General features: G+C 33.8%; 1 protein-coding gene and 1 long non-coding RNA gene across 2 annotated transcripts in view; both read right to left on the reverse strand.

Moving 5' to 3' along the window:
• LOC138713829 (uncharacterized) overlaps positions 1–15,841 on the reverse strand; it is a 280,083-nt gene that overhangs the window by 185,148 nt on the left and 79,094 nt on the right. The window lies entirely within an intron of this gene.
• Positions 7,987–15,055, reverse strand: LOC138713826 (uncharacterized). The gene is made up of 2 exons (XM_069846269.1): positions 14,904–15,055; positions 7,987–8,444 (listed from the first exon to the last, which is right to left on the reverse strand). The coding sequence occupies exons 1-2, from the start codon at positions 14,916–14,918 to the stop codon at positions 8,115–8,117; spliced, it is 345 nt and encodes a 114-aa protein (XP_069702370.1). The 5' UTR covers positions 14,919–15,055; the 3' UTR covers positions 7,987–8,114.

The following is a 15,841-nucleotide window of genomic DNA, read 5'->3' on the forward strand; positions in this document are numbered from 1 at the left end:
TTTTGGTTCAGACAAACGAAGAGAATTCATATTTTTGGTTCTATATTTATGTATATAGCTTTCAAAATTATTAAAATTTCTATGAAAATATTTTAATAAAATAAAATAACACATTTGTTTAATGTTGAAAACTTTGAAATGTTTAAACAACAATTCAGTTGGGTAATCTTTCTGCTTTTTTAAACAAAATGTTTAATACTTTTTTCTGTAGTAAAATTAACGGATAAAGGTTTGATTTATAAGTTCCACCCCAACCTATAATACCATACATAAATATAGATTGAAATAATGCTAAATAAATTACACGTAAAGAGTTAATTGACAAAATATTTCTTAGAATAACAAAGTAACATAATGTTTTACGTAATTTTTTTTACAAATATAATGAATATGATTATTCCATTTTAAAATGATTATAAGTTATAAGTATACGTAGGCTACCTAAGACAAATTGAAGCAGAAAAATGTGCATAAGCCAGAGGATTATCGAAGTTAACTACTTAAACTAGTTGGCAAATTTTACAATTGTGAATTATAATATATACCTTGAGACATGATCATAGAGACAGATATTACATATAAACCAAACACGTGCATTATGGACACGCTGTAATTTTTGGGCCATGTCGTAGCCGAGATCAGTTAATAGAACGTCGCAGTTGTCGAACTGTGGCATGAAAAGTGTCTGGATTAAGATATGCTTTATTTTAAAAAGAAGAACATTTTTTATTCTTCTAAGTGAATGCATTATAGAATATACTGACCCCTCGTTTTGAAAATATTGGCTATTGTTTGTGACATACTTCCGTTAGGTGCTCAATAGGGAAGCATTAGACTATGTAACAGTGTAGCTCATATGGTTGGATGCTGAGTTATTATCCATACAACCTAAGTTCGAATCTTAACTGGTCCTATATATATCACTCATGTTAATAATGATTAATATTGTGATTACTAGGCTTCGTTGAATTGCCACACGCAGCATGCAATCAGGTTGCCGATGTACGGTAGTATAGATGCGGTGAGCGTCCTTCCGGTCTCGTAGTATAAGCAGTTCATGTTAAGAGTTGTGACCGGTCCAAATAGATAGAGCAGCTACAGCTAATGTATATCTATGTAAGCACTTGTTTTTGCATTACTGTGGTTGGAATAGTCAAAGCTTAACATTTGTTCAGTGCAGACGAGAATTCAATCAAACATGCTACAATGAGAGTGTTGCTCTTCCAAACAATTGCTCATGGAATACCCTTACCCCCGCAGTCAGTACAATTCTCAGAAGCCCTTAATATAGTATATAAAGTATCACAAACCGTTATCCAAAATAACAATTCACTAATTTCAGAAAAAGTGAAATGTAAGTTGAGAAACATTATTGCTGCAAATTCTGCCTATTCACAACTTCGTATTACAAATGATGTACTATCAGGTCACGACAAGATTTCTGAAGTTGGTGTACTAAAAAGTAGTGACTTTCCGTTCTTCAAATATGCACCTATTACATCGCCTGATGTTAAACGTACATTTTCCCAATATAAAAACTGTTTAAGTGACCATCGGAGGAGGTTCACTTTGCAGTCGCTCCAAATGTACGTAACTCTTCACTGCAATGCACATATTCAAGGATGATGTGAGTATCTCACATTAAATTTTAAGAGTTAATATATCTCACTACACAATAATTGTGTATTTACATGTTTAAACTTTTCCTATTTCAATGATCATTCATTATATTTCTTGACTGTAGGATACAGGTTTTATTGTAACCGCAGTATACTGCTCAGTGTTTACATCAGAGGCATACTCCATTCTTTGCACGTCCCCTTCTCATAGTCTATACCGCGTGCGCAGTAAACCTTACGATTCTCGTGGCAATTCCACGAAGTCTAGTGATCACAGTTATCTATTTACATAAATCATATTTGTCAATATATTGAACGCTTCATCAAGTTTTAAACAAATTGTAATTATTAATAATTATATATAATATATTTTCAATTGAAAAGTGTATTTGACTGAAAATTTATTATATATAATTATTAAGTGTATTCACACTTTTCTGAACCAACATGTCTTTCAAATTATAATTAACTAACATTGTATTGTAAAGGATAAACAATGAAATACTGCTCACGTAGGAAGGTAAGATGTGTCACTGGTGTCTGTTCTGTTTCTGTAGCAGCTATTCCACTTCATTTTGTACCCGATTCATTATGATAAATGTCATAAAAACACACAAAACATACATATTTCCTGCACCATGCACAGCAAATGAAAGAAGGTTGTCCACAGTCACACACATTTTTCCGCACTTCTGCTGCGAAACAGATATCCTTCACATTCACAAACACTTCTCATTCGTTTATAAATTTTGATGCATACCACGCATATTTCAACATGGCTTTGAATATATAATAACTGACAACTGAAAGTGAATAAAAAATTAATAATAATAATAATAGTGATAATAATAATAATAATAATAATAATAATATCAAGCTTTAAAAATGAGAAGGCATTACGATTCGAACTCAGGTTGCCTGGATGACAACTCAGCATCCAACCATATGAGCTACACCGTTACACAGTCTAATGTTTTCCTATTAGACACCTAACGGAAGTACATATGTCACAAACAATAGCCAATATTTTCAAAACGAGGGGTCATTGGCCACCCATACCAGGTATGACTTTAAACAGTACGTCTTGTACTTTCATGTCACAAAATCTTATTTAATTCGGTGATATACAGATCGTGTCCTCTCCTTGTAAGATGTAAGTTACGTAAAGTCGACCACATTCAGTTGGTGATGCCCGCTCGCTATACCTTAGATAGTACAAATAATTCGTACAACAATGATATCAAGAATGGTTTGTTTTTGTGAAAAAGTGTCTTTTAAAATATACTGTTTGACTAGTCCACCGGTGACCGAACCTCGAACTGCAGTGATTACATGCGACAGACAGCCTATGAAGTAAGGAGACTGAGGAAAGGCACTTGGCATGAAAACTACAACCAGTGGTGGTTCCTGTACTAACATCTTGATCAATCCCGCGGATAAAAATCTCAAGCTTTGCTGTATCAGTAATGTCACTGCTGCCATCAAGAGCCAGTGAATAATATACGATTTTTCTTGCTTCTTTTTTAACCTTCCTCTTGAATATAATCAGGAATTTCCTAAATTCTTCTCTCGATACTTGGTCGAGACATTCGTAGTTTTTCAAAATTAAAAACTTCTTATGGACAAATTGTTTAAGCTATTTTAATCATTAGACTTTTGAAAAATTACATTCTATTAAAAGGCTTTAGAGCACGACATATTTCAAACTCTATTTCGTAGCTGACTTCCTTACATTTATTTATCTCATCTTTCTCTTCCTGGCTATGATTTAAGACATGTCAATTCCTGGCGTTTAACATTCGTTGGCACATAATATTGAATCAGTTTTTGTACAATATTATTATTAAATGAATAACTAATAAATAGTTACCCTCATCTAAAGATTAAGAAGATTAAAACTGAGATAAAACCTAATAATTTTATCCTTCTAGGGAGAAGATCTAAACATATCAATATTCATGCATGTACAGAAGAATATAGAAACATATATTTCGTGGTCAGTAGTAGTAGTAGTAGTAGTAGTAGTAGTAGTAGTAGTAGTAGTAGTAGTAGTAGTAGTAGTAGTAGTAGTAGTAGTAGTAGTAGTAATACATTATTCAGCATGGTAATATTTCTATATACTCCTAATTGAACCGTTGAGCAAAGTAAATATATTACATTTTGTCCGACAGAACAACAAAAAAGTTCTCCTTCTCATTCTTTACTAAACCACCTCTTACTGCTTGTAGAGACAGAGTTTGTAGAGCGACATGATACCGCCACTGCTTGCCTTCAGTACGTGAAACAGCAATGTACAGGAAACTCCTCGTACCCGCTTGAATGTCCGTGATTACACGATGTAATCACGACACCCGCTTTGGTCACCGCTGGACTAGTCCGAGCGCTTTTCTAAAAACATTTCCATTTAGCTACAGCAGGAAATATACGTGACTTTTGAATCGCACTGTATTACTGATTATTTTATCTTATATTCATCTGAAATATAAACTTTTGTCACGACGGAAAAGCGCTTCGAACTTCAGCTTCAGCTCAATAAATACGGCAACATATTATTTCCATGCAACCTGCATGACTTAGATCAGGGGTTAGAGCGTCTAGCCGCGAAACCAGGTGGCCCGGGTTCGATTCCCGGCTGGGGAAAGTTACCTGCTTGAGGTTTTCCGGGGTTTTCTCTCAATCCAATATGAGTAAATGCTGGGTAACTTTCGGTGTTGGCCCCGGACTCATTTCACCGGCATTATCACCAGTAGCGGCCGGTGATCAAAATCTTCGGTGAGGCCAGATGCAACTAGTTTAAGTGCCTCCGATAGGAAATGTTTGTTTATGATATGAATTATTATTGTTATTATATTATTAATATCATTATTACTTTATTATTATTGATTAAAGTTCTCGTTAACACTTTGTTAAAAACATAAAATTTACTCTGTCACACGTTAAAAGTGTTAAAATTGAACCAAGAGACACTGAAGACGACGACAAATAGCGTCGAAACGGGCCGTCTGTCGAAGGTAAATACCTTTTTAACAATTTTAACACTTTTAACGTGTGACAGAGTAAATTTTATGTTTTTATTATTATTATTATTATTATTATTATTATTATTATTATTATTATTACTATTATTAGTCTATTCTTATTACTATCAATGAAAAATAATAATTTCACTCACCAAATAAGCTGTTATGCTCTGAGTTTCAGTGATTGTTTCAGTGTGATGAAGCAACCCATATTATGTGTTGAAATTCCCCTTTCTTTCTTTTCTTTTTATTTTTTTCCTTTGACAGCAACAAACAAGGCCAAGAGAAGTTTATTTTGCACCACATTACCACAAAACCATTTATGTTGTACATACCAGGATGCAATAGAAACTCGCGTTTTAAGATTATGTGTCAGAAAAATTATCAGCGATGTCGTAGGTATCTCGGTAGTCTCTCTCTTTATTTAAAACTTCCTTTCTTTTAGTATTATTTCTTCTCGAAAAAGGACACTCTAACAATGAATTAACTGCACCAGCATTATTTCTCTCATTTGTTTCTGTTTATATTTTCCCGAAATACATAACAACATTGGCCCAGATTCACTACTGTACTACGAAGTACAATAGTAGAACACCCTCGCTTATGTCATAAACTGAGACATAAGGGGAGAGAATCTCGAGTGGGTTTCTGCCTGCCAAAGAGCTGGAATTTTGTTATTTATGGCCTAGTTAGGAAGACGAGTCACCACTGCTATTCCCACCCCACTCTACCCTTGAGGCCGGCCCATGGATGGGAGGAGTGAAACCTGACCAGGCCAGCCGAATTGTGCCTCAGCTACAATGTTTTAAGCGTAAACTCAAAGCCCGCGAAAGGATATGAAATGCATTAAGCCAAACCCGGCACGAACGATTCTGGCCTCAGGAACAAATTTTACTGCAAAACAGGTCTATATACATCACAAGCCAGACCCGGCACGAGCGATCCCGGCCTCAGGAACAAATTTTACTGCAAAACAGGTCTATATACATCAAAGTTTTCAAATGCTTCTACAGCGATATATGCTTCATTCAAATAACTAATACATTATATAAAATACAAAATTTGATTTCAGTTAAGCCAAGTGACTGAGGCCCGGCCTCACTTGCCTCAGTCAATCAGCTGCCACTGATTATCACCTTCATCTCATTCAGACGCTAAATAACCTAAGCTGTTGATAAAGCGTCGTAAAATAACCTACTAAAATAAAAATAAAATAGATCAGGGGTCGTCAGCACAGAGCACGCTGGGGCTAGCCTCTCTTACCCGCGGAAAACGCAGTGCACTATAGTGCTCTCGTAGTTGCTAGCGGGTATGCTCTCTATCTCTCCCTGTTGCACGACGGTGCGCACGAGACGGCACCGCGTACCCGTTGCACATTTCAGCGAGTGCTGACAACCACTGACGTAAGGTACGGTCACACGTCGCTACTTTTACTGCGCAACTTTTGTACTGCAGCTGCAAAAGTTGCGTGTCGTGATCACACGTAAGCCAAAAGTAGCGCGCTGCACGCTATTTTTCGTGCTGCGCAACCCGAGTGCTGCAAAAGTTGCAACTGGAGGTTGCAAGTCTGTTCACACACAAGGCGCTACTTTTGCAGCCGCTGTCATGCTGCAGGCGTGTAGGCCAGTTTCTATCTGATGCTTTTCCAATTCACTGCGGGCTAAAGCAAGGAGATGCACTATCACCTTTACTTTTTAACTTCGCTGTAGAATATGCCATTAGGAAAGTTCAGGATAACACAGAGGGTTTGAAATTGAACAGTTACATCAGCTGCTTGTCTATGCGGATGACGTGAATATGTTAGGAGAAAATCCACAAACGATTAGGGAAAACGCGGAAATTCTACTTGAAGCAAGTAAAGAGATAGGGTTGGAAGTAAATCCCGAGAAGACTAAGTATATGATTATGTCTCGTGATCAGAATATTGTACGAAATGGAACTATAAAAGATGGAGATTTATACTTCGAAGAGGTGGAAAAATTAAAATATCTTGGAGCAACAGTAACAAATATAAATGACACTCGGGAGGAAATTAAACGCAGAATAAATATGGGAAATGCGTGTTATTATTCGGTTGAGAAGCTTTTGTCATCCAGTCTGCTGTAAAAAGTCTGAAAGTTAGAATTTATAAAACAGTTATATTACCGGTTGTTCTGTATGGCTGTGAAACTTGACTCTCACTTTGAGAGAGGAACAGAGATTGAGGTTTTTTGAGAATAAGGTTCTTAGGAAAATATTTTCGGCTAAAAGGGATGAAGTTACAGGAGAATGGAGAAAGTTACACAACGCAGAGCTGCACGCATTGTATTCTTCACCTGACATAATTAGGAACATTACATCCAGACGTTTGAGATGGGCAGGGCATGTAGCACGAATCCAGAAATGCATATAGAGTGTTAGTTGGGAGGCCAGAGGGGAAAAGACGTTTGTGAAGGCCGAGACGTAGATGGGAGGATAATATTAAAATGGATTTGAGGGAGGTGGGATATGATGGTAGAGACTGGATTAATCTTGCTCTGGATAGGGGCCAATGTCGGGCTTATGTGAGGGCGGCAATGAACCTCCGGGTTCCTTAAAAGCCAGTAAGTAACTAAGTAAGTAAGTAAGTCATGCTGCAGGTTTCCATCTCCGTGTTGACTTCTCAATATACATTTTGTGGTTATGTTCGCATTATTAAGAAACTCATGCGAAAGCTTCCTTGTCTATTATTAGCTTTTCTGTCGTATCTAGTGTTCAGAAATTGACATTATTTTTACTATAAAGCTTTTAAAAACGCCTATATACTTAAATGATAACCAACAGCATATTCACGTAATCAATGTTGGCAACCCTCCTGTTTGAAACTACGCTACGGAAAATTAAAAAAGTGAATTATATCGTCAACAAATATGCTCAGACTGTGTTGTGTATTTAATAACTGTTACAAATAATTTATTTTCATCACACCTAACATTAAAATACATCCAAAAAATAAAAGTATCATTGGCACATTTGGGTGGCAACACTGGTCGCAACCGCAGCAAAAGTTTCAACAAAACCGATATCAAAAATGCTGCGGCTGCAACCCTGAGAACCCTGTTCACACGTCGCTACTTTTAAGCTGCGCGCAGCATGGAAAAGTAGCGAGCAGCAGGTTAGGCAGCCGCTACTTTTCGGGTTGCACCGTTGTTCACACGTCGCAGTACGAGAGTTGCGCAGTTTTTTGTACTGCATCGCTACGAAAGTAGCGACGTGTGACCGTACCTTTAGATTTTCTCTGCAGCACATCATCGCTTTCTTTAATAACAACGCAGCAACACTGTTTTAAGTGTCAGTTTACTGGGGAAACAGAAAAAAGTAACACCGTATTTTAAAAACCAATCATTTATTTGTAACTTCTCATATATTAGTACATAACTTCGTAGTATATGTTTCGGATTTGATGCTATACAATATGGAAATTTATCAAAGCCTTGAAGATACGTGAGAAGATATTTCACAATGGATTTAATGGTTTGTCATTAGGACCCCAACAGCAGATTGCATCTCCTTCACTACACCCTGGCATACAAATCTGTCCATGTCCAGGAAAATGTGGGAACTGTAATGGTGTCGTGTTTGGTGTACTGGGAGCTTCATCACTGTTTTGTGACCCGTCAGTAACAGCTTGTTGATTCCCATAGTTCATATCCCTGTCCCCCTGCCCGTGCGCCTCGGTGATCTGACCCACTTCCTCACTTCCGGTGGTCCCGTTCGTTCCTTCCGATTGTGCAGGAACAGGAATCGCTCTGACATTCCACAGAACTGCCACAAGTACCAACGCAACCTGCAATGCACACGACATACGTTTACAAAAGTGCTTGTTGGGAGGGACGAGCATCCCTGAGCAAGATAACCCAAGTAACTAGGTTGCTAACATAGAACTACGTTTTTCCCCCCACTAACAAGGAGAGGACACGCTCTGTATATCACCGGATGGAATAAGATTGTGTGAGATGAAAGTACAAGACGTACTGTTTAAAGTCATACCTGGTATGGGTGGCCTATGACCCCTCGTTTTGAAAATATTGCCTATTGTTTGTGACATACTTCCGTTAGCATTAGCTTGCGTAACAGCGTGGCCCATATGGTTGGATGCTGATTGTCATCCAGGCAACCTGATTTCGAATCCTAATGCCTTCCCAATTTTTAAAGCTTGATATTATTATTATTATTATTATTATTATTATTATTATTATTATTATTATTATTATTATTATTATTATTATTATTTTAATTCACTTTCAGTTGTCAGTTCCTATATTCAAAGCCATGTTGAAATATGCGTGGTATGCATCAAAATTGATAAACGAACGAGAAGTGTTTGTGAATGTGAAGGATATCTGTTTGGCAGCAGAAGTGCGGAAAAATGTGTGTGACTGTGGACAACCTTCTTTCATTTGCTGTGCATGGTGCAGGAAATATGTATGTTTTGTGTGTTTTTATGACATTTATCATAATGAATCGGGTACAAAATGAAATGCAATAGCTGCTACAGAAATAGAACAGACGCCAGTGACACATCTTACCTTCCTACGTGAGCAGTATTTCATTGTTTATCCTTTACAATACAATATTAGTTAATTAGTAATTTGTTTAAAACACGATGAAGCATTCAATACATTGAGAAATATGGTATAGATATCAGTGGCGGCTCTTGCACCCTCTCGTTTTGTCTCCTTATATTCCCCTTATTTCCCCTTATTTTCCATCTTGTGACCCTGTTTTCTTTGTTGTCTGTCTCTTCTCATTATATTCCCCTTGTTCTCCTTGTGTTCCCCTATATTTTCTTTTTATTTTCCTTGCCCTTCTTTTATTCTTTAGTTCTCCTTTTCTTCTTGCATTCCCCTTGTTTTCCTTGCATAATCTTTGTTTTTCTTGTATCCCCCTTACATTCGACTTGTATTTTCTTTGTTCTCCTTGCATTCCCCTTGTTTTCCTTGCATAATCTTTGTTTTTCTTGTATCTCCCTTACATTCGACTTGCATTTTCTTTGTTCTCATGTATTCATCTCGTTCTCTTTGTATTTCCCTCCTTCTCTTTGTATTTCCCTCGATCTCTTTGTAGCCCTTTCGTTCACTTTGTTTCCCTTTCGTTCACTTTGTATTCCCCATGTTCACTTTGTATTCCCCTTGTTCACTTTGTATTCCCCTTACATTCTCCTTCTTTCCCCCTGTTCTCCTTGTAATTCAAAGTTGTCCCTTATCTTCTCCTTGCAGTCCCCTTGTTTTCCTTGTCTTCCTGTTCTACATGTATTCCTCTTGTTTTCATCTTCTTCTCCTTATAATCCCCGTTCTCCTTGTTTCCCCTTTTTCCCTAGTTGTCTCTGTGTTCTTGTATTTCAGTTTATTCTCCTTGAATTTCCACTGTATATTCCACTTATTTTCCTTGTTTTCTTCTCCTCCTATATTCCCCTTATATCCTCTATGTACTTCCCTTATCCTAATGCGTTCCTCTTGTTGTCCCATTTCTCCTGACTATTTCCTTGTTCTCGTTCCATTTCCTTATTTATCCCCCCCCCGTTTTCCCTTCTATTCTACTCATATTTCCTTTGTTCTCCTTGTATTCTCTAATCATTGTCCTTGTATGCTCCTTGTACTCTCCTTGTATTACACTTTTTCTCGTTGTATTAATGCATTTTATCACACAATTTACGTCCACACCTGTGGAATAACGGTCAGCGCGTCTGGCAGCGAAACCAGGTGACCCGGGTTCGAATCCCGGTCGGGGCAAGTTACCTGGTTGAGGTTTTTTCCGGGGTTTTCCCTCAACCCAATACGAGCAAATGCTGGGTATCTTTCGGTGCTGGGCCCCGGACTCGTTTCACCGGCATTCTCACCTTCATATCATTCAGACGCTAAATAACCTAGATGTTGATACAGCGTCGTAAAATAACAAAATAATATAAAAAATCACACAATTTACTTTACTTCTGATACAGATGTACAGCACAACGACAATGCTCATTTTTCTGTTCTCATTACCTCTGTTTGCAGAGTACTGTATATCTGTTCAAGTTACAACGGCCCGGTTATTTAGAGTCTAGTGTCGTATATATTTTATGCTCGACCATGCCGAAATGTAGTAATTATACACCTGGTAGCAGCCCTTTAATGGACCTCATTAAAGTACACCTATTCATTAAAGTTCAGGTGTTCCACCAATCAGAAAACACCATTGTAGCAATATGAAAGCGCAATTATCGATTGTTCTCGGATATGCAATCGAAAGACAACTAGCGAAACGTCACGGAGGCTGGAAATCCAATACTGTCGCAGAAGGTTATGTTCTGTTACTATAATCATTAGCGTTAATTGTAAATAATATTCAAATAAATTCAATTTGTCATCTCATTTTTCAATGTCTAAATCAATTTCAAGGTTATATCAAGATTAATGTTTATTTTACTCTCTAGATTATATCAAGGTCAATGTCGACATTTGTTTCTCGGAAAAAATCAATACTTTCGCGTCTGCGCACATCTCACAATTTACGAGATATTGCACAAGGTCAGTTCCGCTCCCCAGTCAGATACTTATGAATAATTTCAAGTTAGAAATATGTCGAGCATAAAAAGTCGTATGAAACTTGCCTATAATGGTAATTAAGACGCTTGTATGAAAATTATGAAACTCGCTTGCGCTCGTTTCATAAACATACTCGTGTCTTAATTACTACCATTATAGGCTCGTTGCATAATGTACAATAATTTCAGAACGTCTGATGCCAGACTTTTAATGTATGGTCCTTAATACTATTTGAACTTACTGAGTTTGTATTTGTAATCCTTGACACACTTCCAACTTATATTTATAATAATTATTATTATTACAAATATTTTAGTACGTATTTATGACTGCTAGCTTTATTTGTACTCATTACTTATACTAATTATTAGGCCTAATATAATCCCAATTCGCATTTTAATTTTCAGCGTTATTTTAAGTTACATTTAAAATTTGCCAGAATGATATTAATGTAAATGTATAATTCATGTTTATGAAATATTAATATTAGTTTAATCCATATTATATGCCTTATGTTAATTTATTTATATCTGTAATTGTTAGGATTGTTTCAATTTGTATTTAAATTGTTAACATTACTTCAAGTTCAAAGAGTAAAATAATGTTAGAATTACATTAATGGTGTATTTGTTAACAATAATTCGATTTATATTTTGTAACTGTTACTGTTTTAATTTATATTTTAGTTGTTGGTATTATTTTAATTTGTGTTCGTAACTGTAGGTATTATTTTAATTCCTACCTTATTTGCAATATTGTTAGTATTACTATAATTTGCATTTTTAATTGTTGGTATTATTTTAATTTGTGTTTGTAAATTTAGTATTATTCTAATTTCTATTTGTAACTGCTAGCATTTTTTAAATTTGTACTTGTAATTTTTACTATTATTCTGAATTGTATATGTAACTGCTGGGTTTATTCTAATTTTCATTTGTAATTTTTTCTATTATTCTAAGTTATATTTGCAACTGTTAGCATTACGGTATTTAAATTTGCATTCGTAACTGTTTGCGTCATTTTAACATTTAGTTATTGCTTATTTGTAATTTTAGTATTATTCTAATATCTATTTGTAACTGTTAGGATTATTTTAATTTCTGTTTGTAATTTTTACTATTATTCTGAATTGTATGTGTAACTATTACTTACTTACTTACAAATGGCTTTTAAGGAGCCCGAAGGTACATTGCCGCCCTCAAATAAGCCCGCCATCGGTCCCTATCCTGAGCAAGATTAATCCAGTCTCTATCATCACTCCCCACCTCCCTCAAATCCATTTTAATATTATCCTCCCATCTACATCTCGGCCTCCCCAAAGGTCTTTTTCCCTCCGGTCTCCCAACTAACACTCTATATGCATTTCTGGATTCGCCCATACGTGCTACATGCCCTGCCCATCTCTAACGTCTGGATTTAATGTTCCTAATTATGTTAGGTGAAGAATACAATGCGTGCAGTTCTGTGTTGTGTAACTTTCTCCATTCTCCTGTAACTTCATCCCGCTTAGCCCCAAATATTTTCCTAAGAACCTTATTCTCAAACACCTTTAACCTATGTTCCTCTCTCAGAGTGAGAGTCCAAGTTTCACAACCATACAGAAGAACCGGTAATATAACTGTTTTATAAATTCTAGCTTTCAGATTTTTGGACAGCAATCTGGATGATAAGAGCTTCTCAACCGAATTGTAACTATTAGGTTTATTTTAATTTGCATTTGTAATATTTTCTATTACTCTAAATTGTATTTGTAATTGTTAGCATTGTTTTAATTTGTATTGGTAATTCTTAGTATTATTCTAATTTGTATTGGTAACTGTCGGCATTATTTTAATTTGCATTTGTAATACTTAGTATTATTCTAAATTGTATTTTTAGCTGTTTACTATTATTCTCAATTGTATTTGAACTGTTAGCATTATTTTCATTTCTATTTGTAATTTTTATTATTATTCTAAATTGTATTTGAACTGTTAGCATTATTTTCATTTCTATTTGTAATTTTTATTATTATTCTAAAGTGTATTTGTAACTGTTAGCATTACTTTAATTTGTATTTGCAATTTTAATTATTCTAAATTTTATTTGTAACTGTTAGCATTATTTTCATTTGCATTTGTAACTTGTAATTATTCTAAATTGTATTTGTAACTTTTAGCATTATTTTCATTAGTATTTGTAACTTTTATTATTATCACCATTAAATCGAGACACAGATTCCTGGTGCCGGAACGAATTTTTCTCGATTTAATGATGATAATATACATTGACTACTTCATAGTAGTCGTGTTTATATTGAATGAGGATGGCGAGACCTCATATAATGAATAATTTATTATTATTCTAAGTTGTATTTGTAACTCTTAGCATTATTTTCATTTGTATTTGTACCTTTTATTATTATTATAAATTTTGTTTGTAACTGAAGCGTTATTTTAATTTGTATTTGTAATTTTAGTATTATTCTAACTTCTGTTTGTAACTGTTAGCATTATTTTCATTTATATTTGTAACTTTTAATTATTCTAAATTTTATTTGTAACTGTTAGCATTATTTTCATTTGTATTTGTAACTTTTATTATTATTCTAAATTGTATTTGTAACTGTTAGCATTATTTTCATTTGTATTTGTAACTTTTATTATTATTCTAAATTGTATTTGTAACTGTTAGCATTATTTTCATTTGTATTTGTAACTTTTATTATTATTATTATAAATTTTATTTGTAACTGAAGCGTTATTTTAATTTATATTTGTAATTTTAGTATTATTCTAATTTCTGTTTGTAAGTGTTAGCATTATTTTCATTTATATTTGTAACTTTTAATTATTCTAAATTTTATTTGTAACTGTTAGCATTATTTTCATTTGTATTTGTAACTTTTATTATTATTATTCTAAATTGTATTTGTAACTGTTAGCATTATTTTCATTTGTATTTGTAACTTTTATTATTATTCTAAATTGTATTTGTAACTGTTAGCATTATTTTCATTTGTATTTGTAACTTTTATTATTATTATTCTAAATTGTATTTGTAACTGTTAGCATTATTTTCATTTGTATTTGTAACTTTTATTATTATTCTAAATTGTATTTGTAACTGTTAGCATTATTTTCATTTGTATTTGTAACTTTTATTATTATTATTCTAAATTGTATTTGTAACTGTTAGCATTATTTTCATTTGTATTTGTAACTTTTATTATTATTATTCTAAATTGTATTTGTAACTGTTAGCATTATTTTCATTTGTATTTGTAACTTTTATTATTATTATTCTAAATTGTATTTGTAACTGTTAGCATTATTTTCATTTGTATTTGTAACTTTTATTATTATTATTCTAAATTGTATTTGTAACTGTTAGCATTATTTTCATTTGTATTTGTAACTTTTATTATTATTCTAAATTGTATTTGTAACTGTTAGCATTGTTTTAATTTGCTTTGTAATTTTTACTATTATTCTAAATTATATTTGTAACTGTTAACATTATTTTAAGTTGTATTTGTAATTTTAGTATTATTTTTCTTATTGTGTTTGTAACTGTTATATTATTTTAATTTGCAAGTGTAACTGTTAGCAATTTTAAAATACATTTCTTGTAACTGTTAGAATTATTTTAAATTAAATGTATTTATTGTTAACATTATTTCAGTATACACAGAAGGGATTAAATTCAAATTTCAGTATTTTTTAAATTCTTTTTCTCACCGTGAACTTGTCCATGGAAGGTTGTTCTGCTTCTTTCTAGTAAATGCGCCACAAGAAGTGTACTCGTTAATTCTACATGTCGTTCTGAACGTGAAGGTAGATATAAGTGCTGGAAGTAAGCCCCGTTTCTCCTTGATATTGCCTTCTTGTCTCTATGGTGATAAGTAATAATAGTTGTAGTTCTCAGAAACAAAACGACACGGTCATTTATCATAGTTTGACCGGAACGTCCTGAGTCACAGAAATTTGTAAGATAATAGCGTCCAACTTATTTCCGCACATTTTTCTTTGTCTCTGCGTGAGGTATACATGAATTCCTGCAAGGCTAATAAATAATAATATTAACATAATAATAATGTTTTATTTTTCTGGCAGGGTTAAGGCCGTGAGACCTTCTCTTCTACTAAACCAGAGAATAAAAAGGAAATATATGACAACATAATGTTAATCTATACTAATAATAAATCTGTAGCTGAAATTTTTCTGGTAATTTTCGATTTTCCAAAAATAATTGGTCCTAACATATATAATTAACCACCTGAAACCGAAAATAGCTTTTTTGAAATTTTTGTCTGTCTGTCTGTATGTTTGTTACCTTTTAACGCGATAATGGCTGAACGGATTTCGATGAAAATTGGTATATAAATTAAGTTCGTTGTAACTTAGATTGTAGGCTATATGGCATTCAAAATACATTATTTAAAAGGGTGGTTATAAGGGGGCCTGAATTAAATAAATCTAAATATCTCGTTTATTATTGATTTTTGTGAAAAATGTTACATAACAAAAGTTTCTTTAAAAATAATTTGCGATAAGGTTTATTCCTTCAAAAATTTTGATAGGACTGATATTTAATGAGATAAATGAGTTTTAAAATTAAAATAACTGCCATCTAAGGCCGTGTAATGAATTAAAAAACAAGGGGCCTTGGACAGCAA

The sequence above is a fragment of the Periplaneta americana genome, chromosome 14 (genome assembly GCF_040183065.1).
Source record: "Periplaneta americana isolate PAMFEO1 chromosome 14, P.americana_PAMFEO1_priV1, whole genome shotgun sequence".
Lineage (NCBI taxonomy): Eukaryota > Metazoa > Arthropoda > Insecta > Blattodea > Blattidae > Periplaneta > Periplaneta americana.